This window comes from Crocuta crocuta, unplaced genomic scaffold (assembly GCF_008692635.1).
Source record: "Crocuta crocuta isolate KB4526 unplaced genomic scaffold, BGI_CrCroc_1.0 scaffold9, whole genome shotgun sequence".
Lineage (NCBI taxonomy): Eukaryota > Metazoa > Chordata > Mammalia > Carnivora > Hyaenidae > Crocuta > Crocuta crocuta.
Window position 1 is genome coordinate 5544364 of NW_027551567.1, and position 27983 is coordinate 5572346.

The 27983-nt window shown below is 39.0% G+C and overlaps 1 protein-coding gene across 1 annotated transcript; it reads left to right on the forward strand.

Annotated features, from left to right (window-relative positions):
• The first annotated feature begins 1227 nt into the window (after positions 1-1227).
• On the forward strand, positions 1228-27725 carry TBX18 (T-box transcription factor 18). Its single transcript, XM_077750300.1, has 8 exons — positions 1228-1534; positions 2710-2914; positions 5075-5176; positions 8230-8401; positions 16144-16311; positions 19266-19330; positions 25366-25460; positions 27001-27725. Exons 1-8 carry the CDS (start codon positions 1228-1230, stop codon positions 27723-27725), a joined length of 1839 nt encoding a protein of 612 aa, XP_077606426.1.
• The last annotated feature ends 258 nt before the right edge of the window (positions 27726-27983 follow it).

Sequence of the window (27983 nt, forward strand, 5' to 3'; positions counted from 1 at the left end):
CTTAAAACTGATTTCACCTTGATGCGTTTTTGGGAGTTTTAAAGCTAAGTCCTTATCAATGAAGCCATACATAATTAAAATCCCAAGACCTACGTTTTAAAATTAGTTCACATGCTTTGAAAGGAAAGGGAGGCTCCAGAAAGGACGTGCTTTTACAGACTAGTAAATATGAGAGATTAAGCGGTAATGTAAAAGTTTGCTCTCCTAAATATAAAGGGCTTAAATATATCTTGAACTCCCACACGTTCCCCAAGAAAAATCCGCTGAGTAAAACATAAGTAAAGAAACAAACACAAATAAGCAACCCTACTGCCTTTCGTGGCACCGAATGGGCGCTACTAAATGCGGGAATGTTTAAATGAGGAAAGGCGGGCCTGGTGGTTGTGAATTGTCCCCACCCAAAAATGTTATGAGTTGTAGCAAAGTTAAGTGATAAGGGAATGGGGTTGGAGTTTAAGGTTTCTTGGAAGATTCTTGATAGTCTATGTTTGGTGATCATCTCGGTTTAAAGCCAGGAGCCTCACACTTTCCAGGTCTGGGTGAGGAAAACTAGAGACTCAGGGGCTGGAATGGGCTAGGGCAGCCAGAGAGACTGACCCGGTTCAGAGCCCCGGGCTGGCACTTCCAAGCCAGACGGAGGCGCTTTTCACTCTTTTTTTTTTTTTTTCCCTGCGACCTTGTAAGGAAGTGGGCGCGGGCTGAGCGAAGTCGGCACCTCCTGATTGGCTGGACTTCCAGGTGATTGACAGGACCTCAGACTCCACCCCTGCCGCTTTATTGACACTAATGAGCAAGTTCTTCCCACCGCTCTCCTGCTTGGAAGTGCTGACAGATCAAGGCAACAAATTTCAATTACAATCCCTAATTTGTGTCTGCAGAGTGTTTTTTACCCATGTTAGTCCTCTCTGGCGCATCAGTCGAAGCAGATCTTGGAGCAGCAGGAGGAGGTGGAGGGGGTGGGAGCGAAGGAGTGCATCAGTGAGAGAGCGCGCGCGAGAGACCGAGGGAAGGAAACTTGGAGGGCGCGTCGCTGGTTCCTCGGATCCCGACAAGAGCGAGAAAGAGGAAACGCCAAATTTGTTTTTGCCCGCGGCGGGGAAGGGGGCAGATCGGCCTGCGGGAGGCCCCGAGAGGCGTTCAAATTTTGGTGGGGGAGTAGAGCGAGTGTGTGCGTGTGCCCGCTTGAGTGTATATGCGCGAGGGGCGGGCGGGCGCCAGGCGGCGGGGATGGCCGAGAAGCGGAGGGGCTCGCCGTGCAGCATGCTAAGCCTGAAGGCGCACGCCTTCTCCGTGGAGGCGCTGATAGGAGCCGAGAAGCAGCAACAGCTTCAGAAGAAGCGACGAAAGCTGGGCGCGGAAGAGGCTGCGGGGGCCGTAGGTGACCGAGGCTGCAGCCGCGGCGGTGGCGCCGGTGAAAAAGGCTCCTCTGAGGGAGACGAAGGCGCTGCACTCCCGCCACCGGCCGGGGCGGTATCCGGGCCCGCCCGGAGCTGCGCAGACCTGGAACGGAGCTGCGGCTCCCGGGGAGCCGCGGGTGAGTCGGCCCTTTCCCGCCTAACTTCTTACCGGCGCGCCCCTCCGGGTCCCACCGGGCCGCGCGGCCGCGGGGGACCTGAACTTCGGCGAGTTGTAGGAGTACGCGCGCGCGGTGCCCCCCCTGTGCCCGAGGCAGTTCTGCCACCAACGCATTGGCCTTGGGTGTCCGGGCGCGAAGCTCACGGCCGCCCTGGCAGTTCTTGCCGTTCAACTCTGGTCGCCCTCCAGACGGTTCAAAGGCCGCTCCTAGCCTCGCATTTCAGGCTGCCGCAGCCCACTTGGCGACCCGCGCCCTGCTCCGCCGCTATTTTCGGCTCTCGGCAGTGTGGGGCTTTGCCTTCCGCGTCTGCCTCCCTTGGGGATCCAGCCAATGGGTGCTCTTTTTTCTTTCCTAACTTTTAAAAGCAAGGGGGTGGGGGGAGCGACGGCATAACCCCCCCGAAACCGGAACGAATGCCCTAAACAGTTTGGGCAAACCAGGAAGAGGGCGGCGTATGTGCAAACGTGGTTTCCCGAGGGGTAGCTGAGCCCTTCCCTTCCCCTCTGGATTCCCGACACCAAGGCCGACGGCCACCGTGGGCTGGCTTTTGGCGCCTTTCTCGTCCCTCCGCTGCTTGGCTAAGGAGTTCAGGGCGGTCGGGGAGTTTGGCGGGAGTGCAGTCTGAAGAGCTTTCTAGCAGATGCCTCCGGCCGGGCCCAAAGCGAAGCGCCTCGGAAGCCTAACGGGAAGGGAGGCCCAGGCACTTCGGACCAGGGATCCAGACGCCAGGCGGTTTTGCAGCGTGCGTTTCGGGTGTGCCAGGGTTTGCACTGAGGTTCTGGACTCGGGAAGCCATCTCAGGCTCTTTGGGGCACTTATCCTAGACCCTGGCGGCGGCGCGAAACTTATTTTGGGGCCTTGACCCGCGGAGGCCCGGAGGGAGGGATGGACGCGGCCCTCGTGCTTTGGGCCTCGGGACTTGGGGGTCCCGCTTGCACGTCGATTCCTTCTGGCGGGCAGAGCGGTTGTCCACCCCTGGACCAGTTTGGTAGAGGAACCCGAAGACACGAAAGCTTCCCCTTTTCTCCTGGTCTTTTCGGTCTCTCCAACCGCCCTCCGGGAGTCAAGTCTCCCCATCCGACTTCCCCTCTCGAGCCCTCACCGGTTACCCCTCTTTGCCCTTTACTGCCCAGGCGGCTGTGAGGACGGCTTCCTGCAGGGCGCTTCCCCGCTGGCGTCCCCGGGAGGATCCCCGAAGGGGTCACCGGCGCCGGCCCTGCCACGGCCCGGGACCCCACTGCCCTCGCCGCAGGCCCCGCGGGTGGATCTGCAGGGAGCAGAGCTCTGGAAGCGCTTTCACGAGATCGGCACTGAGATGATCATCACCAAAGCGGGCAGGTAAAGGGCGATCCGACGGGGGTCAGGAAGCAGAAGGGCCTGCAGAGCTGTGGAGTCTCTGGTTAGCACTTTTGTACAGACAAGACGAGGCCCGGGTTGTGGTTCACTTTTGAGGCTGGCTTTGCCTGTCTACACCGCAGTGCAGTCGGTGTTGGGCACAGCCCCGCCGCACTCTCGGGTATGAGGGAGAAAACCACCGTCCCCGCTAGTGCGGTAGCGGTTGAGATTGATACTCCGTATGCTGGGTAGTTAGAAATTCGTGTTTCTGTTTACGTCTGTCTAGGCATTTATTTAGGCTCTAGTTATAGATTCTGGAACCACGAAACAGACGACTCTCCTTAACCTCTCCTTTTTTTAAAAAGCGCAGTTTACTCTTTAGAAAACTGATTTTTTTTTCTTTTTTTAAGATTCCAGACTGCCAAGTTGGTTCTTTATCAAAAGATTTCCTAGCAGTGTAAGAACGTCATGTGCTATTTTGATGTTACACTAGAATGAAAAGTTACTGGAATCATCAGTAATACATGTACAATTCCTGCAAAAATAATTACCCGGTTTCTAAAAACCATTCTGTTTGTGGATCCAGTTTCATGGTTACATTTTTTTTTTCTAAATGAAATCCAACACATTCGCCTAAATTTGCTGAAGAATACCACATACTCAAAAATGTAAGAAGTTATATCTGTTTTTTGAAAGTGTGAAATTTGCACATCCAGTTAGTAAAATAATTTTGTTGGGTAGATACTGTTAATTTGAGGAAAGCACAGACATATTTGCATTTTAAAGTTTTCAGTTCATTTAGTGCAGTGAAATCTATGAATAATATCTTCTTAAAAAGGAACTTTAAAAAGCACAGCAACTCTTTCAGGGAGTACACATGGCAAAAACCTGGATAGCATAAAAGTATCCAAACTTATTAGAAATTACAAAAACATATTTTATTGAATCCATATGCTACCTTCTACATTTTCACAGAGCTTTTATTAATGATCCAAATTCAGTCTTCAACAACACAAAGCAACGGTTGTCTTATAAAGGATGTAGTTAAAGACCTTTACTCTTTATCTTACAGGTGCACTGAAATAACACTAAAACAGCCAGCATATTAAACTGTTCTCATGCCTAGTTAGGAATAATGGACTTTCTTTACTCTGGAAGTGGTCTTTAATGGCATTATTGTTATAGAAAAAGGTTTTAGTAAATAACAGTACTAAAATTTGCGTTATAAGGTTAAATTAGGAAAAATTAGATTAACTGGCAGGGTCCTAAACATAAATCACTAGATGAAAGTTTAAAAAAAGAGAACTGCTCTACTTGTTTTTTAATACAATAATTTGCTGTTATATTCATGCTTCTGTATCCTTTTTAAAGGATAGCTGGGTGTACTTTAGCATCTCTGATATGCATCTCTGGAAGCCTAGAGAAATGCAGATTTTCATTTGTTTTAATTAGCAAAGTTTTGAGTAAGTGTAGCTAAATAAGAAAGTATTTCCAGGGTATAGTGGGGGAAGGAATGATTTGGTAAATATACATTGTGTTTAGTTTCTGCTTTCAATAAAGAAGTTTTACTATACCTTTCAAATTTAGAGCAACTTTTGCACTTCACCTTTACCATGCTGCAGACAGGAAGTCCTGTCTCAATAAAGAACATATTGTTTGGTTATAGCATGGCACATTGGCTCCTTGTGGTTTTTTATAACCCTTTTAAAATTTCACATTATAATATATTTTATCACTTGTACAAATTCAAATTTTCTATTTCTACCATTTGGAACATTTTATTATTCATATCATTAAAGTAAATATGCTTATTGATTTTTGTTTAAAAAATAAAATGCTGGTTTTTTTTTTTTTTTTTTTTTTTTTTTTTTTTTTTTTTTTTCTTTTTTTCATTNCTCCTTCAGTGTACAATTCTTTTCCTTTTAGCTGTACTGACATTTCAGTAATCACAGTGCATGACAGGGTACAGCAAATTACATTTAAGTCTCAGTTTTGACGTGTCCTATATTCTGATCCTTTGAATTACATTACCAAAGTGAATGCTATAAATTTTTCCGCATGAAAAACAGAGAGGTTTCCCTAGGTTTCTTCGCTTATTCATTGTCCGTGCTTAATCACAAACAAACAAAACCCATACCCTGTTTCTCCCCTCCGTATGCATAGGCGCATGTTTCCAGCAATGAGAGTGAAGATCTCAGGACTAGATCCTCACCAGCAGTATTACATTGCCATGGACATTGTGCCAGTGGACAACAAAAGATACAGGTACAGTGATCAGATGGATTCAAGAGGATAAGAAAATGCTAGGATTTTACAGGCTATGCCTGTTTCATCTGTGATGACTATGATGTTTGTTTCCAGAAGCCTGTATAATTTCTAGATCTATAACCCAACTCCCGACAGATCCAGTAGCCCAGATGGTGCCTTCTCTTACAGTTAATGTGGAAACTTAATTTTTGTTTTGCTTTTAACAGATACAGAAGAAGCGTTTTTTAAGCATTAAGAACTTTAGATAAAGGCTAGTGTAGCGTTGCTAAACTGTGTCTTTTATAATGATTCACTTTTCAATTAGGATTTTGAGAGGAAATGTTAAATTTGTAGGTGTACATAATATTCAATGAAATGTTTCATTTTCTTTGTGATTGTTTTGATCTTTAAATAAATTCCCTTTACCTTGTTATGTTCAAAATTATAATTGTTGGCAAGCTTTTTTCCTTTAATTTTAGAAAAGTATTGAAGATTTTTATACTGTAGGAAATACAGTCTTCTAATTCATTACGATATTAGAACATCTTTAAACTGGTAATGAATTTGTTAACTTACTGTTGTTTTTTAGTTGGTAGTTAACATAGTAGATTTAAAAAGAATGTTGTAATAATTAGATTTTGAAAGAGTACATATTTACTTGGATGTTAGGTAAAGTTGGAAAAGATACACATTCTTCAGTTTCAAACCTACGTTTGCTCTATTTTCTTCTGCAAATAAGCCAGTCAGCAGTTTTCAATGACAATGCTTTTTACTTTCCTGAGGAGTTAAAAAATGCTAACATTTAAAAAGAACTTTTGAGTAGAAGGTCAGAAGAAGCTGCTTTAAATTTTGTTCTTCTTTGTTTCTATATATTTTTTAAAAATTTTATAAACAACTAGAGCATTTAGCAAGTTTTTCAGTGTAGTCAAATTTGGTTTTCATCACTTTTTAAAACTTAGGGAGTACTTTTTTTGAAACAGGCTTATTGTGTCAAAAATATATAGATTTAATTAGTACAGGCGCACATGGAATGCTAAAAGAATGGGCAATAAAAAGGACAGTTTTATTATTTGTGTTTTGTATTGTATTACTGATTTTAATTAAATAACTCATTAGGGAGTTTGCTAAAATTATCTACTACATGGTAGAAACTAGAAGGCATTTAGTCTTTAAATATACTTGGCTTAAAATCCATATTCTACTCTGGGTTTTGTGTTGAGAAAGATAATGTAATTCTTAATGAACTTAGAAATTCTTCCTTTCTCTTCCATATTTTTCTAAATATCTCTCATGTATTTTGGGTGGTTTCTTTTACTTAATTGATTCTTATTATTCTCACAAAGAGCAAGAAAATTTTCAAGTATAGTATTAAGATGTCAAATTTTGAAAGACCAAATTGTAAATCATTAATTTGTTCTCACTTATAATGCTTCCAAAGAAGTTTGGATTTAGCAACTGTATTAAGAATATTTCACAAAGAATATGTAACATGTAGTGTGTATTCTGTTGGTGGTGTGGATTTTTGAACTATTGAATATGTGTACTTTTTTGAGGTCTGATAAAGCATATTACTCTATTTTGTGAATAACTATAGAGGAGTTTTTTTCTTGCATTTCTAAGATTTGCATTTTATTTTCTAACATTTTTAGGAATAGTAGAAAAATTTTTTTGGTTATTTTCTGTTGTCAAAGTGATATTTGGTCAAGTTAAAAATGTTTGTGATTTATTATAATATAAAATTAATATTCATAAAAGCCCATGCACTTAGGAACTTATTTACTGAAATTCACTATACCAGTTCAGGGAAATTTTTAAAAATCATTTTTAATTTTGTGAGTATGTACTTTTTTCTCCAAGAAAAGGACTTAAAGAATAGAAGGCATATTGAACTCAAAAGAGAATAAAATATGTGACATTAGTCAAAACAGAGAGACTTACTAGAGATGTTATAAAAATGTCTCATGCTATTTATGAAAGAAGTTTGCATACTACACTGGTAGAATTCTCTGAGACTATTCACACATTATTGCTTTAAATTGTATGTCATATTTTAAAATACAAATGAAGGAAAACACCTCAGTATGTAATTTCATTTTATACCCTTGTCTAAGTGAATCATCATATACTAGTTTCTAGTTTTTGTAATAGTGAATTTTAGATTAACATTAATAAATGATAATCTGAATATAGGATTAAATATTAGAATCTTATTTCTTACCTGAAACATTATTATTTAAATGTATTGTTCTTATGGAGTCAATATATTTGAAATGCTTAAATGAGCAGAAGAGAATGTTTGGTCTCTTTATTTGAGAAGTAACATTAATTAGATATACCCTGATTTTCAAAGTTTGATGTATATTTTGATTAGTGGAATTTGAAAACTAAAGAATCTTCTTGTAAGGATTGAGAAAAAGACATAAAGACCTATATTTTTTGATTATATAAAATTTTTAAGTTAAACTTAATACATCATTTGCAATTTTTAGCTGAATTGAATTAGAAAAATGTTTTAAATGATAATAACTAAACCTTTTTTCCTAAGAAAATGAAAATATGGAACTTTTGACAGTTTCCACTTGCCTTTCTACTATTGATCTCATCAGCCTGTACATTGTTTAAAATGTGGAGTGATCTTAAAAGAAGCAGGACACTTTAAAGACACCACTCTCGAGGTTTTTTGAGATTCATTTAACGATGTGCTCGACAACTTAATAGTTTCTTCATGTCAATTGAATATCCAGATGAAAAATGAAAAATATCAGTATGCAGATGGAATGTCTATTGTGAATAAGTGTGAATCATAAGAATGAAGATACTTGTATTTATGGTGGTGATAGTGTGCATAAACCCTTAACACATCACTGGCTCTGAAAGGTCAGTAAACCATGGCTGCCTCAGAGTTTTTTTGAAAAGTGCTTGAAATCTTATTTTATGTGTATTGGATGTAAAGAGCAAGTTGTTGTTTTTTAGACTTAAAAAAAGAAGATACACAGTTTGTCTGATTCTACTGACTTGGAAATTCCAAGAAAGCAATATTCTATATACTGAACCTTGTCATTGCCTTCTAGGTATGTTTACCACAGTTCTAAATGGATGGTGGCGGGTAATGCTGACTCCCCTGTGCCACCGCGGGTGTACATTCATCCGGACTCGCCTGCCTCGGGGGAGACTTGGATGAGACAAGTGATCAGCTTTGACAAGCTGAAGCTCACCAACAATGAACTGGATGACCAAGGCCATGTGAGTAGATGACTTCCCTAAGGTGCCACTGTCAGTGATGTAGACATACCTATACTGTGTCTGCCTGAAGGGCTTGAACTTCTCTCAGATCAGAATATTCCTCTCTTGGTTGGTCAGCATGTGCCTCATTTGTGCAAAATCAAGGTTATATTTGCATCAGAGACTATACCTGGGCCTGAAACATACCCTATGTAACATTTAATAGGTTAAAACTAGATACTGCATTTATATTAAAATGAAAGAATCTCAGACAGACTTTTTTGGCCAGAACATATGTTTGAAACCCTATAAGATGCTAATTATTATGCTGTGAATATGAATACTTAGGAGTTGGGTCAACAGGGATAATGGTTTATTGTGTCCCGCCTGCATCTAGTCCTTTTTCCTGTTGAAGCTTATTGCTTCCCAGTAATGGTCCAGGCTTTCGCTATTTGTGTCCCAGTTTTGTAATGCCATCTAATGTGTCAAAATATGTTACAGTAACAGTTATTTTTAGTCTCAAAACTGCTGAAACATGATATATAAATCAAAATTAGTCATTCCAATAATACAGTGATTTTTAACACCTTATTAATTGTTATGCAATGTTATTCCTAGGCAAGACTTCTTCATTATTATTTTAATAAATAAGTAACTCTGGATACATGCTAATTTCTATCAAAAGCTAGCATTTCTATTAGGATTTTGTTATTTGAGAGGGTTTTGATTGAGGCAGGACTGAAATGCTTTCTGAAGAGTTTATCATACGTAAAAGGTATATCGAATATCAACTAGTTCATTTCTTAAAGTGTGACATAAAGATAGCATATTTATGAGCAAATCTTTTCAAACAAAAATGCAGATTGTCACAACCTGTTAACAGTTATGACAGGATATGATTTGTAAGTTGCTAGACAGTATCTTAAGCAATTGACCTTAATAAAAACATTCAAGTATAAATTTCTTTGTGATACAAATGCAGTATCTAGATTTTTAAGACACATTTATTTTACATTGCTTCTGTTCTTGTTTTTTATGATTTAAAACAAAATTAGAGGGCTTAGTCAGTCTGACTCTTGATAACAGCTCAGGTCTTATCTCAGGGTTCTGACTTCAGGCCCCGCATTAGTCTGTGGTGGGTGTGAAGCCTACTTAAAAAGAAAAATGAGAAAAGCAACATAGTAGATTTCTGAATCCACCTTCATGCCCTCTATTTTAGTGCATTACTTTATTTTTGTTCTTTTATTCTTCATTTACACAGTCAAGTTGTAACAGTTAGTTTTCACTTGACTTCAGGGAAGGAAGACTAGTTTCTTCTGTCTCACTGAGGGAACAGACCGAAATATTGCCAGCATGTTCATGGAGGTGTCTTTTGTTTTTGGAACAGAAAATTTAAGAATAATACTGTTAAGAGTGACCTGTTTTCAAAAGCTTAAGTATCCTCTACTTTTCTGAGTTCTACAGTTTGAGAATATATCTTTTAAAGAGATAATTGGGTCTAAAAACTATACACTGTCATATATAAGGTACATACTTCTTTCAGTAGTTTAAATACAGTATGGTCACTTTCTAATTTAAAGTTTTTCACTTCAGATAACTGGCTTTATATCTAATACTTAATGTATCTGCAATATTTGATGTAGATACAGTAATTTATCTGTATAATTTAAACTTTGTAATTTCTTTACACTTTCTGTCAAACAGTATTCTCCAGAGGAGCAAAACCAGTAGAATGTGTAAAAATATATACATAGAGAGAGATTTATTTAAGGAATTGGCTCACATAATTGTGGGGCCTGGTAAGTCCCAGAACTATAGCAGCAGGCTGGAGACCCAGGGAAGAGTTGATACTGCATCTCAAGCGTGAAGGCAGTCTCAAAACAGAATTCCTTTTTCCTCAGGGGAGGTCAGTCTGTTTCTTTTAAGGCCTTCAACTGATTGGGTAAAGCCCATCCACATTATGGAGGGTGATCTGCTTTACTCAAAGTCTACTCAGTTAAATGTTAACCTCATCTAAAAAATACCTTCACTGGGGTGCCAGGGTGGCTCAGTCCTTGAGTGTTTGACTCTTGATTTTGGCTCAGGTCACGATGTCATGGTTTGTGTGTTCTGAGTTCAAGTCCTGCATTGGGCCCTGTGCTGACAGCATGGAGCCTGCTTGGGATTCTCTGTCTCTCTGCCCCTCTGCTACTTGCTCTAATGCTCTCTCTCTCTCAAATAAATAAATAAATAAATAAATAAACTTAAAAAAATTACAGATTCCTTCATAGCAACATCCAGACTGTTTTTGCCCAAATATCTAGGGAACATATCCTAGCCAAGTTGACACATAAAATTAATCATCACATAGCATTTGTTTAAACATAAAGAATACATTGCAATAGAAATTCAATTGCTTATACCTAAATAATTATAATATTTCACTTTTATGAAAAATAAAAACATAGAAAACAATAAAAATCTAGTGAAATGTGTCATTTATCAATGAAATTTTACTTTTAAGTGTGTGGCAGGGTGTAATATTTTAATACAGGGAGGTAATTAATGAGTATGTGAAATAGAGAGATAAAGATAGGTACCTGTTTTGGAAGTAAGAAAATTGCCTTTGTGCATGGTAAAAATATATGAATCAGTTGATACTAGAGAAGAATATAGGAGGGAAAATGCTCTTCCATTATTTATTTTTTAAAAGTATATATTTATTTTTATTAAAGTTATTTTCAAGTTTATTAGTTTATTTTTGAGATGGAGAGAGAGAGAGAGAGATGGAGAGAGAGAGAAGAGAGGAGAGAGAGAGAGAGAGAGAGAGAGTGGGGGAGGGGCAGAGAGAGAGGGAGACGCAGAATCTGAACCAGGCTCCAGGCTCTGAGCTGTCAGCACTGAGCCAGATGTGAGGCTCAAACCCACAAACCATGAGATCGTGACCTGAGCCAACCTGAGCCAAACTTGGATTCTTAACGTACTGAGATGCCCCTTAAAAACATATTTTTTAAGACTTTGTAAAATGTATTATAAAATAAAAAGCCTTAATATCTGCCTTCAGTGATCTAGCCTAGATGGGGAGAGAAGACATGCACACAGAAGATCATGCTGTCAGCCTAGAGAAATACAGATGTCACGTATTTCAGGTAGGAGAGATTAGGAAGGCTTCATGAAGAAGTTGTGTGCTGTATTTATATACTTGGTTTGATGATCCCAAGTGAGGTTAGATTGGAGATTAGGAAATTGTTTCTTATTCTATTGTTTATTTGTTTATTTTTAAGTAGGCTTCACACCTAGTGAGGAGCCCCATGCGGGGCTTGAACTCAGGATCCTGAGATCAAGAGTTGGATGCTTAAGCGACTGAGCCACCCAGGCGTTCCTCTTATTTTATTGTTGATACGATTCAGCATGTAGAAAGACAGTAGTACCATTTTGGTAGGACTTTCTAATTCACTAGTCCTTTTCTTGATGCAGAGACCTCTCAGGAGCTCACCCCTCTGCCATCATATGGTTAAGGTTGGCCTTCCTGCAGTTAATTTCTAACTAAACAAACTATAGACACAAATGAGTGATGAATTTTGGTTTCTTACCTTTATTGGCCTCTCACCTCCCAGTTTTACTCTTCTAAAAGTATATAAGCATTCAACATAGTGACCTGAGAACTGCATTGTAGACTCAGGACTTTTATTAAACACAGTGTGTTTAACATAAGAATCAAATCCTCATGGGGCTGTGACTGGACGTAGAACTGCATGAGACATGAGGTTATGTGCCACTAGGTTTTCCTCAATGTGACTTCATCTTTCCAAATACCAGGGATTATTTAAAGAGGAATATTGGAGAGAATGTAGGCTGGAATGTCTTACCCCTCCACAAGTAATCCTTGAATGTTGTAAAGACTTTATAATCTCTACATATCCTTGGGGAATTCGTAACCAGCTTTACGTTGTATTGTATACAACCAAGACTGGCCCATGGGCTACTCATGTGCAGATGGTTAGCATGCTTGGGTAAGGTATTTCCTTCTCATCATGTGCATGGTTCTCTATTCATCTGGAGTTTGTTGTCTGGAGGGAAACATTTTACATGAACATCTCTGAAGAATTAGAAGACGTTCAATAGGTAATGTGTCTCTAAACCTTGGCAGGACTCCCACTCACAGTGTTGAGGTGCTTTGGAAGGTGCATGACCAGCCTACCATAGTCAGGAGACCTGTGGAGGATCCCTTTCTCAGCTGCCAATGCATCGGTGACATAGTCACCCTAGCTCTAAGTTTGTCCTCACCCTCTTTCCATTTCTGCTTGAGAATCAGGTGGGGAAGTAAGGTATTACAAGGGGGATTGCCAAGATCTCTTTGAGGAAGAGACTTATAAGAGCTTGGCGATTCAACATGTTCATGTTCATGAGCACGTCACTTTGGCTCTCCCAGGCTTGGTTTTCTCGTGTGTTGTATTAGAACCAGAGGATTTTGAGTGAATCGGATGAGCTGGTGAACTTGAAAGTACATATTTGTAAGGCATGTTTTATATTCAGTGTCACATCTGAGACAAAACCAAGGCCGTCTTGCTATGGAGCTCGTGATCAAATGTTACTGTCTTGATCTCTCCCATTTAAAGTGAATCAGTGCCAGTTATCACCAATAATGCAGGGAGCCGCATATCTGTTCCTCCTCGGCCCTTTGCTTGACTTGTTCCAACACTGGCATTTAGGTCATCTAGAAAATTTCCAGAGTCAGCAGGTAATGTTTCCTTATTGAGCTGTGTTGTTAAGGCACAGCTGGCCTGTCTGTCAATCTTCAGGCAGTTTAGGCCCTTGACTTTAGAGGTAAGTAATACCATGCTTCTTTTGACTCAAAACTAGTGTCTTTAAAGTGTAAAAGACATGTATTAAAAAAAACCGTTCATGAACATTAGTCAATGTGACTATCTGTTACTAGGTAATGCCAGAAAGAAAAAAAAATCCTCCATTTAAACAGAACAGAGGGCATGGTACATGCAGATCCAATATAATTATTTGAGTTTCAGCATTATCATGGTGGCCTTCTTGTTTATAGGGCCAGTAGTTCTCCTGGTTTTACTTGTTTTATTAAATAAGCGAAAAGATATTGACCGCTCATCATCATAAGTTTGATAGACCATTAAAAAGCAAATAATGGTATTTTATACAGAAGAACTGAGGTGTGTTTAGCATTACCTGAAAACGTCCAGGAATATACTAAATCCCTATAGATAAAATTGAAAACATGTTATTTTGCTTGAATGATCTCCAGTTAACTGGAGTTAGTGGCAGTTTAAATGGCATTTGCCCTTTAATGTGCAAACATAGGCATGCCTCAGCTACTTCTGTACGCTACCCCAGCATATCCCACTTTAGGTCATTTTGGAAATTCTGTAAGGATATAAAGAAGGAAATAAAATTTAAATATATATAGCAATATGAAGAAATCTGCTTGAGAGAACAAAGACTTCATAAATTCAGAACCTGCATTCATGGAATAGTAAACAGAAACCCAAATCAGTTTTAGTTTCCTTTATTCCAAGTTAGTTTATTCCAGTCTTCTGAAATGAGCTATGTATTTATTTTAGTTTGTTTGATGTGAAGTAGCTTTCTCCATTTTTCCTTCTATTCTGGAGTTACTGATCATTACAATCATTAGAATAAATCTTGCATTTGTGTTTTTCAGACTTTATGATTCACACAACCACATGCACATATTACATTATGATCTAGTGTAAACACACACAAAGTGAACAGTGTTTTGCAAAACAGTACTTATCCTTACTATAAGGAGCACACTTGATGTTTCTACTTTATAATTTTATTTATTTAAATAATTTCTTGTTGAGGCATATTAAATTGATTTTTGTGAGCCACTAATGGGTTATTGAAGTTCTGTCCTTTTTTTAGACCTGGAAAGGTTATTGAAGTTCTGTCCTTTTTTTTAGACCTGGAAAGAGACTTCCAGAAGTTGCAGATTCATGTGTGTGTCCACACGTGACCGTGAGAGCTATTGTATTCTCTATCCTTTCCTTAAACTCACACCACCTCCCCATCAAGTGGATCTGGTGGGCACTATCATTAGATCTGCCATCCAGGCATTTCCTCTCCTGATAGAAAATTTTAGGGTGAGGGGTGCCTGGGTGGCTCAGTTGGTTAAGCGTCCGACTTCAGCTCAGGTCATGATCTCATGGTTGGTGGGTTTGAGCCCCGCATCGGGTTCTGTGCTGACAGTTCAGAGCCTGGAGCCTGTTTTGGATTCTGTGTCTCCTTCTCTCTCTGACCCTCCCCTGCTCATGCTGTCTCTCTCTGTCTCTGTCTCTGTCTCTCTCTCTTTCAGAAATAAATAAAACATTTTTTAAAAAAAAGAAAATTTTAGAGTGAAAACCAAAACAAAACTGACCACTGTGCTGGTTACTGCCCTAGAGTAAAGACATCCTCTTATGGTAATAAACACGCTTTCTGGGTATAGAGCTCTTTGTTTTTGGGATGACCAAATATTCTGAGTTTGGCTTCCAATAAACTGCCTGCACCTGAAAAACATGAGGCAGGTCAATCACTGTGCTTTTCCAAGACTTTGTTTAAGTATTTTTCTCTCAACTCCCAACCCCCCAAATCTGAATTCAGATCATGGACGTCTGGAAAGATAGAGTTTTATTAACTAAACTAATTAATGAATACCTGACTATGGACTCCCAACAGCAAATAGAAAATTTCATTGGATAAGGATATTTCTTTACTCCACCTCCTATGCCTCGAAAGCATAAAATGTATACAGAAGGAGAAAAAAAATTCACCCACAATCCCATTATCTAGACGTGATCACTGTTCATATATTTCTGTGGGTCCTTTTTATTGTCTATTTTCATATAGTTGTGATAGGTTTATAAACAACTCGGATCGTTTAACGTTTAAACAGAAGCATTTTATTCTGTGGTTAAAAATGTCCTGAACAGCATTTAGTAATGGCTGAATAACATCTGTCCCATTGTACAGACTCTCATTGACCTAACTAATCTGCTCATGTAGTTTATTGTTTTTCCACTGTTATAAATGGTGCACTGCCCATTCTACATGAAGTGCTTTTTTGGGGTTTGAAATATTTCCTTAGGATAAATTCTCAGAAGTGAAATCATTGGGTAGAAGGTAGTTGAACCGTATTATCAGATTTCCCTAGTAGAGTCTGAGTGCATTAGCTTTTCCATCCCCAGGTGCCTGGGTTTTGGAAGTTTCATTGTGATGAAGGTATGGACACTGGGTTCTCTGGGCAAACCAGGGACGCTGCAAGCCACAGACAAAGCAGACCCTTGGGTCTTCTTAAAATTCCTTTTGCTGTGAATAGACATGTTGTCATCACCAATAGAGGAAAAATGCTCTCTTAAGAAAAACCTTGGTGTGCAAATACTTACTTTTAGAGGATGATTGTGGTGGAATTTAAATAATAATTTTAATCTCATTTTTGGTTTTATTGATTTGGACTTTTATATTCCATTTGGCTCATTATAAATGCTGATGAATTTATTCTTGTATTTTCAGACATACATAGAAAATTAGATGTTAAGTTCATGGTTATTCACAGGGTTCTACCAAAATAATGACTTTCTTTTCCCTTTTATAGTTTTATGCATATTTTACAAATAACTTCTTACCCCTTCCTCTATAGTTTTGATAGACTTTATTAAACTTGCACTTTTGCCAGTTTTTCTTACACATTAAAAGTTTAGTCATGGTGTTAAGCTTAGGCAGAAGTTCTTGATATATTTGGCCTTCTTTCCTTGACACAGATTATTCTTCATTCTATGCACAAATACCAACCACGAGTCCATGTCATCCGTAAAGACTGTGGGGATGATCTTTCTCCCATCAAGCCTGTTCCATCTGGGGAGGGAGTAAAAGCATTTTCCTTTCCAGAAACTGTCTTCACAACTGTCACTGCCTATCAGAATCAGCAGGTATTGTTCTCAGAATTGGTATCTTTCTACACTTTTCATTTCGGGTGTAAATTGAAAGCTAGCAATCCTTTTCACCATATCTAAATGTTACCAAGTGTCATAAAGCATTTGCCATGTAAGACATGTAGGATGTGTGTGTGTGTGTGTGTGTGTGTGTGTGTCTGTGTGTGTATAAAAACAAATCCTTATCTGTGATTCTCCAAGTAAGGCTACTATCACAAGATTTTCTTTAGATAAGAATGTGCTTCATGACTGACAATGTAAGTTTACTTTCCATTTTGAGGTATTGAATCATGAAGTCATAATTAAAATTAAAAAGCATGTGTATTGCCTAGGAAATACACAAGTAGAATATGAAAGATAACACATTATTTTAAAACTACAATCAATGAATTATAGGAAATATTTCAGAGGCATTTATCTTATGTAGTCATTTTGGTACATATGCAAAAGGGCTGTTTCTTTCAAGATATGCTTTAATTGTGACAACAGGTGATACACATGCTTATAAGCTGAGAGAACAGAAATTGTGGAATAATCTTTTCATAAAATTAGTAATAATTTTAGAGGTGAAATATTTTCGATATTGGTAAGTATATGTGTTTCTTTAAGGCTGTGTCAAGTAAGTGGAAAATTGATTTGAGGCAGTTTTTTAGTCCATGCAGTTATGACGAGTTTGCATAAAAAATAGTGATGTAGTTGTAGCTGATGTGGTCTGTGGTAGATTTTTTTCCTTTTTAATTTTAGTGATCAACAGAATTATTTTAGCTTTCTACTTCTCATTACGTTTATTTACATCTCAGTTAAATGTTAATCTCTGTTGTGGTTTCTGTTGTTCTAAAGCTTATAAGGAAGTTTGGATCTTGTCCCCTGCATCTTCCTTTAGGGCTGGGAGGCTCATCCACTCTCATCCATGAGGAGTTGCTAGTCCCACAGCCAAAGCTGTCCTGTTCTCTCATTCACATTGCCACGCTTTTATATATAGACTTTAAGAAAGAAGTATGAAATTAACCTTTAGAAGGACTGGAGATAATTAGGAACATATTCTTAAAATATATTAGGTGCAGAGAATGAATTTTTTTTTGTTTTAGGAAAAAAGCATAAGGAGAAAAGAACTAAGACATTCAGTACCTTTTAAGCAGCCCCAGGTTATCTTCTTTCTCTGTCTCTGCCTCAAACACAAACAAATTAGCCATGTCAAATATGAGTTTTCCCCCACCCTCTGTGTTATAATAAACAAGATACAGTAGGCTTTTGGTCCATGTTGGTGACTACACCAATTGACAAACATTGACAAATCAATCGATTAATGGAGTAAAAAAAAATAAAAGGGAAATTGATAATGACAAAATGCAATGATATTCATTTTTTATCTTCTTGGCTACTGTTTTTAAGAATTCATTGAAAATTGGTAAGCAGCTTAGACCGTTGTTTAGCATGGGTTCTGAAGCCTAGAGCCCCAGCCTAATTCTACGGCCAAGTTACTTTATGAATGAAACCATAGGAAACTTAAGCCCCAGTTTAAAAGAAAACATAAAATTGCAATAATAACTACATATAAGTTGCCATGAGAATTAAATGAAATATGTGCATAAAATTCTCAGTACAGCATACATAGTATGCACTCAGTAATACAAATAATGATAATAGTAGCATATCTCTGTTCAGACAAGTCACCATTATATAAATCTGTACTCTTTTTTGAAATACTACTTTAAATGAACATTTAAATTATTTAATGTTATTTAAATATTTAAATGAACAAAGAATTAAGCTATAATGAATTATAAAGAACTCCTTCAATGGCAGAATGGCAAACATGCTGAATTAATTAGCAAACCTTTACATTATATCCTTTATAATGTAGTTTTATCCACATACTAAGACAATATCATATAGAGCACATATATCTCAGGTGGTGCGCAGAGCACACAGAGGACAATATAGGGGACTGCAGATGACTTTTCAAGGATGCCTTTTCTGTGCCTTAGTGTTGTCCAATAGTGGTCATTTGTCTTTAGCAAAATGGTATCATCAGAAGTATGTTCATTAACTTGGTAGATACCGTTAAACCAAAGAGCATAAAAAACAAAGCACGATGTGCTTCTTACAAAATAGGCCTATAAATTCCTTTGGGCAAGGTGCAGATCTGTTAAAAAATAAATGGGATGTTGTTTATTAGTGTCAATTACAAGATGGTATAACTAAAAAATATGTTTAATGGAGATGATTAGACCATTTGTAAAATTTCCACCTCCAAATGTGAGTTAAAATTGAGACATCATTTAGTTCTACTACTTGAATAAGACTTAATCTCATTAGAGCCTTCCAGTAGTGTTTATCCCTGGTTAGACATTCACTATACTGCTCTGCTCAGGTCAGGATTCAACAGAAAAAAGAGGAAAGAATAAAACTTTCAGATGAGACCCATAAAGATGATTCAAAGAGAGACAAAGAAAAACACAGAGACAGAAAATTTAAAGAAGTGTATATTGCCTTCAGAAGAAGACAGGGATATGTAGAGGCTTAATAGTATTCAAGCATATAAATAACTTGAATACAGAGAAGTTGGTTATTAGCTGTTATCCATTACCAAGAAAAATAGGATTAAGCCATGTCACGGAGTTAAAGGGAAGAGCTTTAGTTCAGAGAGATTGTCAAAGGACAAGTTAGCAAGAGAAGATTCAGAATTTCTTTCTCTAGTGATATTAAAAGCAAAACTAATTTTATCTACAGAATTTGGATAGGGATGAGGATTGTCTTTTTCTTAACAGATGAATGTCTAGGTGATTTCTAACATTTTCTAGATTTGCAGCTAATAAAATAAAATATCTGAGAAACAGGGGAGAAGAACACAGTCAATTTTGGAATTACTTGTAGTCCTACCATTTTGGTCTTTAAAAACCTTCCTTGATGTTTCAAATATTTGATATAACTTTTTTTCTACCCTGCAGATTACTCGTCTGAAAATAGATAGGAATCCATTTGCCAAAGGCTTTCGAGACTCTGGGCGTAACAGGTAAGTCTTAGTGAGGAACATTCTGGCTCTGATAAATATATTTGATTTTTTATTGTGAATTTTCCATTACAAAGTAAAGAGTTAAATTTACTGACATGGTTTTGAAATCATTTTCTGATGAGGATTAAAATTTGTCGGTAACACTGGATCTTGGATGTAACTTATTTTGGGGTGTAGTGCTATGGCCTGCCCATTCCTAAGGTGAACTTTGATGTGTGATGCTGGCTGAAAAATGGAAGTTCTCAGATGCACACTGCATGCCACCTTCGAAGGGGCCTTGAGGAAACCTACCCTTTACGTACAGGGCTTCAGTGTTCCACATCAGTAAGTCTCTCTGCATCTGCTCTTGGTTTAGAATTTGCTTAGTGATGTCACGAAAATCTATTGATTCTGTCTTTCGAACATGATGGGTTTTCTCGTTCCCTCAGGTTTCCAGTTAGAATATGAAACTACTCCCCATTGCCAAGAGAGCTGATGTTCTTCAGTTTCCAAATTTGTCTTGGCTCCGCTGACAGCCACACACTTGTTTATTTTTTCTGTGTCGTGTTTTATGGTGTTTGTACTAAGTGGGAGAGCTACAGTAATGAATTCTGCTCTATTACGTTTATCAGAAAGCAGATCACCCTAGTCTGTGTGCCAAGGGTTTTGAATTTATTGATATGATTCTATTCCAATATAGTTTGGTGCAACATTTTCTAAAATAAGTATTGATGGTAATAGAGAGTAATAATAGACTAACGTTCTCCAGATGCCTTTTCAGGGTAAGGCTTTGCCTTAAATGTTTTTAAAAGCATTTTGCTTTTAGGAAGAAATACTGGAGAAAGTTTTATCATTTTACTCCAGAAATTATTCTAACACTTCTTGAAAACTTGGTATGCACAGGCTATGTCTGCAAGAAGTCAAATCCCCAATTATCTTGTTTTAGGGACCATTTGATTTAAAATTGTAGAGTGAAAACAATCAGGTAGTAGTCCAGATTTTTCATTCTTACAATTGATTAATCAGGCAAGGTTGGTGCAGAGATTTTTTTCTCAGAGTATACTCAAGTGCCTGCAGAGATTTGATTTCATCTTCATATTCAATGGCATTATTTAAACACTATGCAATGGGAGGACTAAAATGCAGCTGAAAAGCATTGAGAGTAGAGTATCCTTTAATTTAGTGCAGGTAGATCAACAAGGCTGATGAATAATAGGACTAGCTAATAATTCCCTCTGAAAGTCTTCATTCTGCAGGAAGATTTGCAAGTATTCCTATAATACCTGTTGTCTGAGATATTGAAATTATTCTATCTTTTTTAGATGTCTGTCTTACTGTGGAGAACAGCTCTGCTTGGATTTTGCTGTTACATTAGCTCTTGGTTACCTATGCTGTTCAGAGGAGTTTCTAAAAGCTGAATAATCTAGTAACTGAGATGGTCACTGGTGAGGGACTAAAGGGAGCCTTTGGGGGGACTTCTTTTCTACCTTGACAAGTACTTTGATGGGATCTTCTTGTGCTTTTGGTTATAGCAGTATAGTATTTATCCATTTAAGAGTCTTGCATACTTCAATTCATTATTTTTTTAAAGCAGAGAATACATTTATTAAAACTCCCTGAAACTCCAGGAAGGCAGCATTGAGGCTTAAAGAATATATAGCCAGGAACTGTGTCTAGCTTCTCCTGTACCACTGACCTAGCAAACACATCGCTGCTGTCGATACTGGGAGAATCACACTGCTTGTATACTGTCTGTTCATTTTTGAAGCAATACATTTAAAAGTATTTTTAAAGGTGTATATTGGATAGATAACAATAGTGAATAAACCTACAAATAGAAGTGAGATGATAAGATGCATATGACAAGTTTTCAGGAAGAATTCTAGAAATGTCAGTGTAATGAAAAGCCATTGGATTTTTAAAATTTGGTCAGTGAAAAAATATCTGTGGGATTGATGAAAATAAACTAAGTCCCATGTTTGGTATCATGAAGTCAAAATGCTAGGTTTGATACGAATTTTTTCCTTCCCTTTGTTTGACAAGTATAGAGTTGTGGCATCCATGGTGCTCGCCACCATTTCTTTCCTGACTCAAAAATTTTTAGTTTTTTTTTTTTACTTTTTAAAAAATTTATGTTTATTTAGTTTTGAAAGTGAGAGAGACAGAGTGCGAGCAGGGGAGGGGCAGAGAGAGAGGGAGACACAGAATTCGAAGTAGGCTTCAGGGTCTGAGTTGTCAGCACAGAGCCTGATGCGGGGCTCAAACTCACAGACTGAGAGATCATGACCTGAGCCGAAGGCGGACGCCCAACCAACTGAGTCACCCATATGCCCCTAAAATCTTTAGTTTTTAATGGACATACAGAACATAATGAATTATGTTTTAACACTTTTTAAATTTTAACACTTTGTTAAGTTTTTTGTTTTGCTCCAAATATTTAAGCAATATTATAGTACAAGAAAAACATGCTGAGCTTATACATAACTTTCTTATTAGTGACATAAATAATTTCACTTTTTATCTCATTAAAATTAGTTTTTCCTACTTTTCAGGAAATAAATAGCTTTTCAGTCCTTATTTTGGAATGCTAAATATTTATAAATCAATATCCTCTATTTAAAAATTTAATTTTAACATTTTCTATTGATATATGCAAATATGCATATATAGAGGCAGGGAGTTTGGTCAGCTTTAAAGACTGCTAACTTATCTATTATTTTCCCTAAGAAAAGACTCAGTTATAGGTAAGACTTGGAAGGTGCATTAATGTTGGAGGCTTGGGGAAGGAGTGATATTTTTTCATAGAAATAGAGAAGAAAGCCCATGAGAAAAAGTTAATTATATTCCCGTAATACCCCTGGTTCTGTTGTCTTGTTGTTACTACTTTTTAAACATAAATTTTGTTTTTATTTTTGCCGTGCACATGAAATAAGCAAATTAAGCAGGACAAGAAATAAACATGGACTTGTGATTTTTTAAACTTTATAAAACAATTTGCTTTAATTAAAAATTATCCCTTCCTGGTTATTTATGGTTCTACAGCCTATTTTATAAGAATCAGTAGCTTCAACCCTTAAAAGCTCTCCTGCAAGACATTTGCTACGTGAAAGAGAATTTATGTGCTGAGAATAGTTTCATTCTTCAGTTAGGCCTTGGGTTTGACCCTATAAAATTTTTTACTCAGGAAGGTACAGAAATTTCTCTGCTTTAAATGCTTCAGGAAAAACATAACCATTTTACTAAATAAACTTGGCCATTTGATAGCATAAATTAGGGTGGCGATAAAATGTGGAAATTGTTCAAAGGCATCTTGTATAAATTATCGCCTTGGCCACACTCCTGCAGGAGGTGCCTTTTATCTTTTCTTTAACTAGATGGGAAAAGTCTCCATTACTGAAGAAAATGAAGGCCTTTTTTAAAAAGTCCAGATTCAGCTAATAAATATTTTATAACTGTTTCCTGCACAATATCTGAAATCCTTTTTGGAACTTGCAGTGTGAAACAGCAGCCTCAAGAAAAATATCAATAGCTCTGAGTCAGATCACTTGTCGATATGTCACCTTCCAGAGCATCCCTTTAGAGCTTGGGATTATACGTTTGTGATGATCAATAACGTCTCCCCCAGAATTTGGTCTGTGGATTTGTATTTGAAGCATAATAAAGGTTATGCTTTACGTAAACAATATATGTGGCTAAAACAAATAATGTGGCAATGCACGTCTGTGTAGTTAATAAATGTCTAAGTCCAGTGGATGCTTATTAGTTACCTCTTGGCAAACTCCCCTTGAGACCACTCCATGACCACTTTGGTATCCTTAGTATTAAAACCATGATTACTAAAACTCATCTATGTGGTAATAAAAAAGCAGTTTTATACAAAACTGCATCCTAACATTCTTGAGCATTTAAAAAGCTTTTTTCTATAAAGTCATAAAAAATGAGTACAAACTAAATATAGATGAAACAGATAAATAGTCCCCAGCATTCATTAGTTGAGTATTAAATGCATCCTGCAGGCTACATGGGTTTTGAGGCTGACCAAGCTGCCAAACTGCCCCCAAATCAGTACTTCATGTACATAAAATATTAGTGAGTAGAGTGATCTTGCACTTGGCGTGTAGTCAGCCCCAGATATGATGTCTGGTTTTGGAAAAATCACTTAGTAGCAAACAACTTTAGAGCTAGGAAATGAGGCAGAGCTTTTGTATACGAATCCTCACTTTGTGGGAAACTGAAGTCCAGGGAGGTTAAAACATTTACTTAGGGTCACACAGTGAATTTTAATGAGTTGCAGCCACAGCTCAATTCTCCTGACCCCCAGTCTAGTGTTCTTACTATAAAATAATCCTCTCTCTGTAGAACACTGATTATATCCAAAGCCAGATTCTGCCCTTCACTCTCAGTGCAGCCCAGGTATAAGGCAGGTGCAGATCCACTCTGTGCCCCACTCTCCCCTTTGACAGCCCAGTACTAGCATCTCTGGGGGGCTGGTGATGGCTCTTTGAAGTGCTCCGAGAGCAGCATCCCCTGAACTTGTGACTCGAGAGAGGAGTCAGATCCTTGTGTGGGCTCGTGCATGCATTCACACCACCCATCCACACACATATCGCTGTCCCTTCTGTCACTAAGATGTGGTAGTGATGCTCCGTGGAGTCATTATAGACATCAAAAAATTAATAGATTCTACATTCTAAACACTGTAATAAGGTAAATCCAGTGTGTAAAATCTTAGAACTGTAGGGCAAGTTGTATAAGATGGTTTTATCTGCACATAGAACTTACTATAAGTGTTTAGACAGTTTTCCCCATGTTGTGTAGGTGATATGACTCCAGGGCCAGGGGATCCTCTAGTCTTAGTTCATAGTTCCTTACTTGGGGATGCAAGGTATCCAGAGGAGGTAGCAAGTTGAATGCAGGCTATTAGAGAAAGACCTGATCTTTAACATTTGCTTTAAATACAAATTATCTGTGTTAAATAAAAGTGTGTCTGACAATCACATGAGATGTCTGAGGATTGCTGGACACTCAGAAAGTAGGCATTTCGTACAATGGAGCTCAACATTTCATGAAAGTCACAGTGTTATTAAGATTAACAAATTGCTTAGGGCTGTGGTAATTGAGGGAAAACTGAGGTCTTGAGAATGGGCCAGTTGAGTGAAGTCCCTCATTTCCAGAACATAGAGGACTTAGTTAATCTGATAGAAGGAGAAGATGATTCTGAATCACTTATGGTAGGAGATACATACCTTTATGTCTGTATTTAGAGTAGTTACCCTTGGTTTTCGAAAATACATATGTCATGTAAATAGTTTACAACCAACTTGTCCTGTCTCTTTAAGTATTCGTTCATTAAGCATATGTAGGGGCCTGAAAAGAATGACGCTAATACTAGCTCCAGATACTGCACCAGCCTGTGAGATCACCTTCCTGTGTTCCTCCTGCATGCTGGGCTGAGAAGTCAGTGCTGCCTTCTACCCACCTGGACTCTCTGTTGCTGGAGGGGGAGCCCATCCTGGCCTTCCTGGGTGTGGTGAAGATTGTGCCCCCCAGAGAGAAGTCAGTTTTCTTTGGATGCTTTTCTAAAGCTGGCTATCGAGACACCGAATGATGGGCAGAAATGCTTCTTCAGAAAAATTGGCTTTACAGGGTCATGCTTTTGTGGCAAAGCCTTGCTCATCAGAAGTAATGTTACAGGGAGAGAGGTTGGATTCCAGATCCCAGCAGGTCCTTGGACTCACATCAGCTAGGATGGACCACTTCACCTCAACTCCTTAGCACAGAGGGACAGCTTTTTATTCTCCGAGATCAGCTTAGTTTTCCCGAGAACGTTAACAGGACATCTTGGGTGGCTTCCATCATCCTGTATGCCTGGTGGCAGAATGTAGCCCTTCTCTGAAGCATTTCTTTCTATCCGTGCCAAACTCCTACCCTACCAACATAGGGGGGCCCACCGTCAACACCAGTGATGTTTTCTGCGCTGCTTATTACTGGCGAAAGATCCAACTGCTCCTAACTAGGCTTCTTTTGTCCGCCTCCATCCCGATCCTTCCATTTAGAATGGGTTTGGAAGCCCTTGTGGAGTCATACGCATTCTGGAGACCTTCACTGCGGACTCTCACCTTTGAAGATATCCCTGGAATTCCCAAGCAAGGTAAAACACAAAGTCTCCTGGTCATAGATACAGCCCATTCTTGACTGGAAGCTCGGGCACTGAAAAATGAACGAGTTGTCATTTGTGTCTACAATGGTGACCTCATTACCACCGACCTCTTGTGACAGGATCCATCTCTTTTCTGTGTGGAAGGTGGATGGGGACTAGAAAAATGGCTGTTGTGGTCCATCGGTTAAGTCTTGGATGTTTTAGGCTGTTTATATATTTTGTGACCTTTACATCACCCTTAAATGTCTTGTTAAAATTAGCGTCAGACTGTGGGCTCTTGTGCCAGGTGCACCGCCCAGGGAATTGCCAGTGGTGGTCCCTGTTCACCCTTTCTTGCCAGCCTCTTTCCTCACTTTCTTCAGCACCATTGCCCCGAGTCAGGGTTCTCCTGTTGGATTTATGCTGAGAAGGGCAGGCACACTCAGGCAGACTTCCCTGGGCTCACCTCTGAGTATTTCCCCCAAACTCAGGCTAGTGTTTCCTCGGGAAGCTGCATGCAAAGGAATGATGCTTCTTTCTTGCTCAGTAGGTAGGACTCTCAGCCCACTTCAGCACTCAGGCTTTTTATGCTTGATCCTGCCCAGCACCCCGGTGACAATTAACATAGCTGGGTTTTAGATAATTATCATTGACCAGCTCGGGCTTTTAGATTATTTTGAGAAGCTATATAAAACACTGTTGCTGGAGCAATGAAGGCTTTACAACCTGTCCAGCCTGTTGGAATTCTCTCCCCCTAACTTCTGTCAGGTTTGCAAACATTAATCTGCCAGCAAATGCAGAGAGGAGGAGTGGGCTACCACCACCATTATTGATTGGACCCAATCAATCTCTGTTTCACAGGACTGTTTCTTTGGTGAGCCTCTGCTCTCGTATTAGCATGTGAGCCACCAACCTGTTTTCTGGTTGGAAGTAAGATTTTTGAAGTTCTAGACTCTTGTCTTCTTGCAATAGCCCTCTGGGTTATAGCCATTGATGCACACAAGCTTTCGGTGGGAAGCTACAGATGTATTTGAAGCAGGATGTGTCTTTGACCAGTTTGGGTCTTTCCTTTGATTTCCTCCTATTTTCTTGCAAGAAAATCCAGAGCAAGGTCTGCTGAAAGAGTAAAATTGGGAAAGAAGACCAGTGATGGCTATACTTTTGGAAGAAGATACAGAGTGAGATGAAATTTATAAAGTTGTTAGGAAAGTCAATATTTTATATTAGAGAAAAATCCAAAACCCTTGGGAAAGCTAATGGAGAGAGAAAATGTGGAAATTCTGTGTTGCAGTGTCCTAGTATCTTCTGCAATTAAAAAAAAAAAATGATCCTGGGGAGATCATTTGCCTTGCAAATATTGAGAGGGCCTGTGTCTGAAATGTTTCAGTTGGAATTCAGTTAAGTTCTAATTCCTTGAGAGACAGAACCATCTCCTTTTCATCGTTCAGTGTAGGCTTCCTTGTGACAAGCTGTGTCTAGCTCAGGCTCACAAAATCGGAAGGCAGACATGGCTGTAGAGTCATTGCTCTTTACATTTCAACTTCTTTTGTAGGAAATACGAGTTCCTCCACATTGCTCCAAGGCTCTGGGAGTGGTGTCCCTGCCACCCACCCTCATCTTTTGTCTGGCTCCCCTTGCTCCTCTCCTGCCTTCCATCTGGGGCCCAACACCAGCCAGCTGTGTAGCCTGGCCCCGGCTGACTACTCCACCTGTGCTCGCTCTGGCCTCACCCTCAACCGATACAGCACATCCTTGGCCGAGACCTACAACAGGCTCACCAACCAGACCGGCGAGACCTTTGCCGCGCCCAGGACTCCTTCCTATGTGGGCGTGAGCAGCAGCACCTCAGTGAACATGTCCATGGGCGGCGCTGATGGGGACACTTTCAGCTGCCCACAGACCAGCTTGTCCATGCAGATTTCGGGGATGTCCCCCCAGCTCCAGTACATCATGCCTTCACCCTCCAGCAACGCCTTTGCCGCTAACCAGACCCATCAGGGTTCCTATAACACTTTCAGGTTACACAGCCCCTGTGCCTTGTATGGATATAATTTCTCTACATCCCCCAAGCTGGCTGCCAGTCCTGAGAAAATTGTTTCTTCCCAAGGAAGTTTCTTGGGGTCCTCACCGAGTGGGACCATGACCGATCGGCAGATGTTGCCCCCTGTGGAAGGAGTGCACCTGCTTAGCAGTGGGGGTCAGCAGAGTTTCTTTGACTCTAGGACCCTAGGAAGCTTAACTCTGTCATCATCTCAAGTGTCTGCACATATGGTCTGATGAATCCTTGAAGTTAAAGCATATTCAGATTGGTCTAATGTATTTTCTTTCTTTGTTTTCTTTTTCTTTTTCTTTTTTTTTTGAAAGCAGTATGAAAAGAAACTGTCAGTAGCTTGTAAGATTTACATATAATAGGAAATGAAGACTCACTGAGTGTTTTAACTTTCTCATGGTGAGATTGTAATTATCTCTGGTATATACATATACTGTATATAGCATGTGGAGTTTTGCAGCCTACAAAACCACATCCTCCCTCTT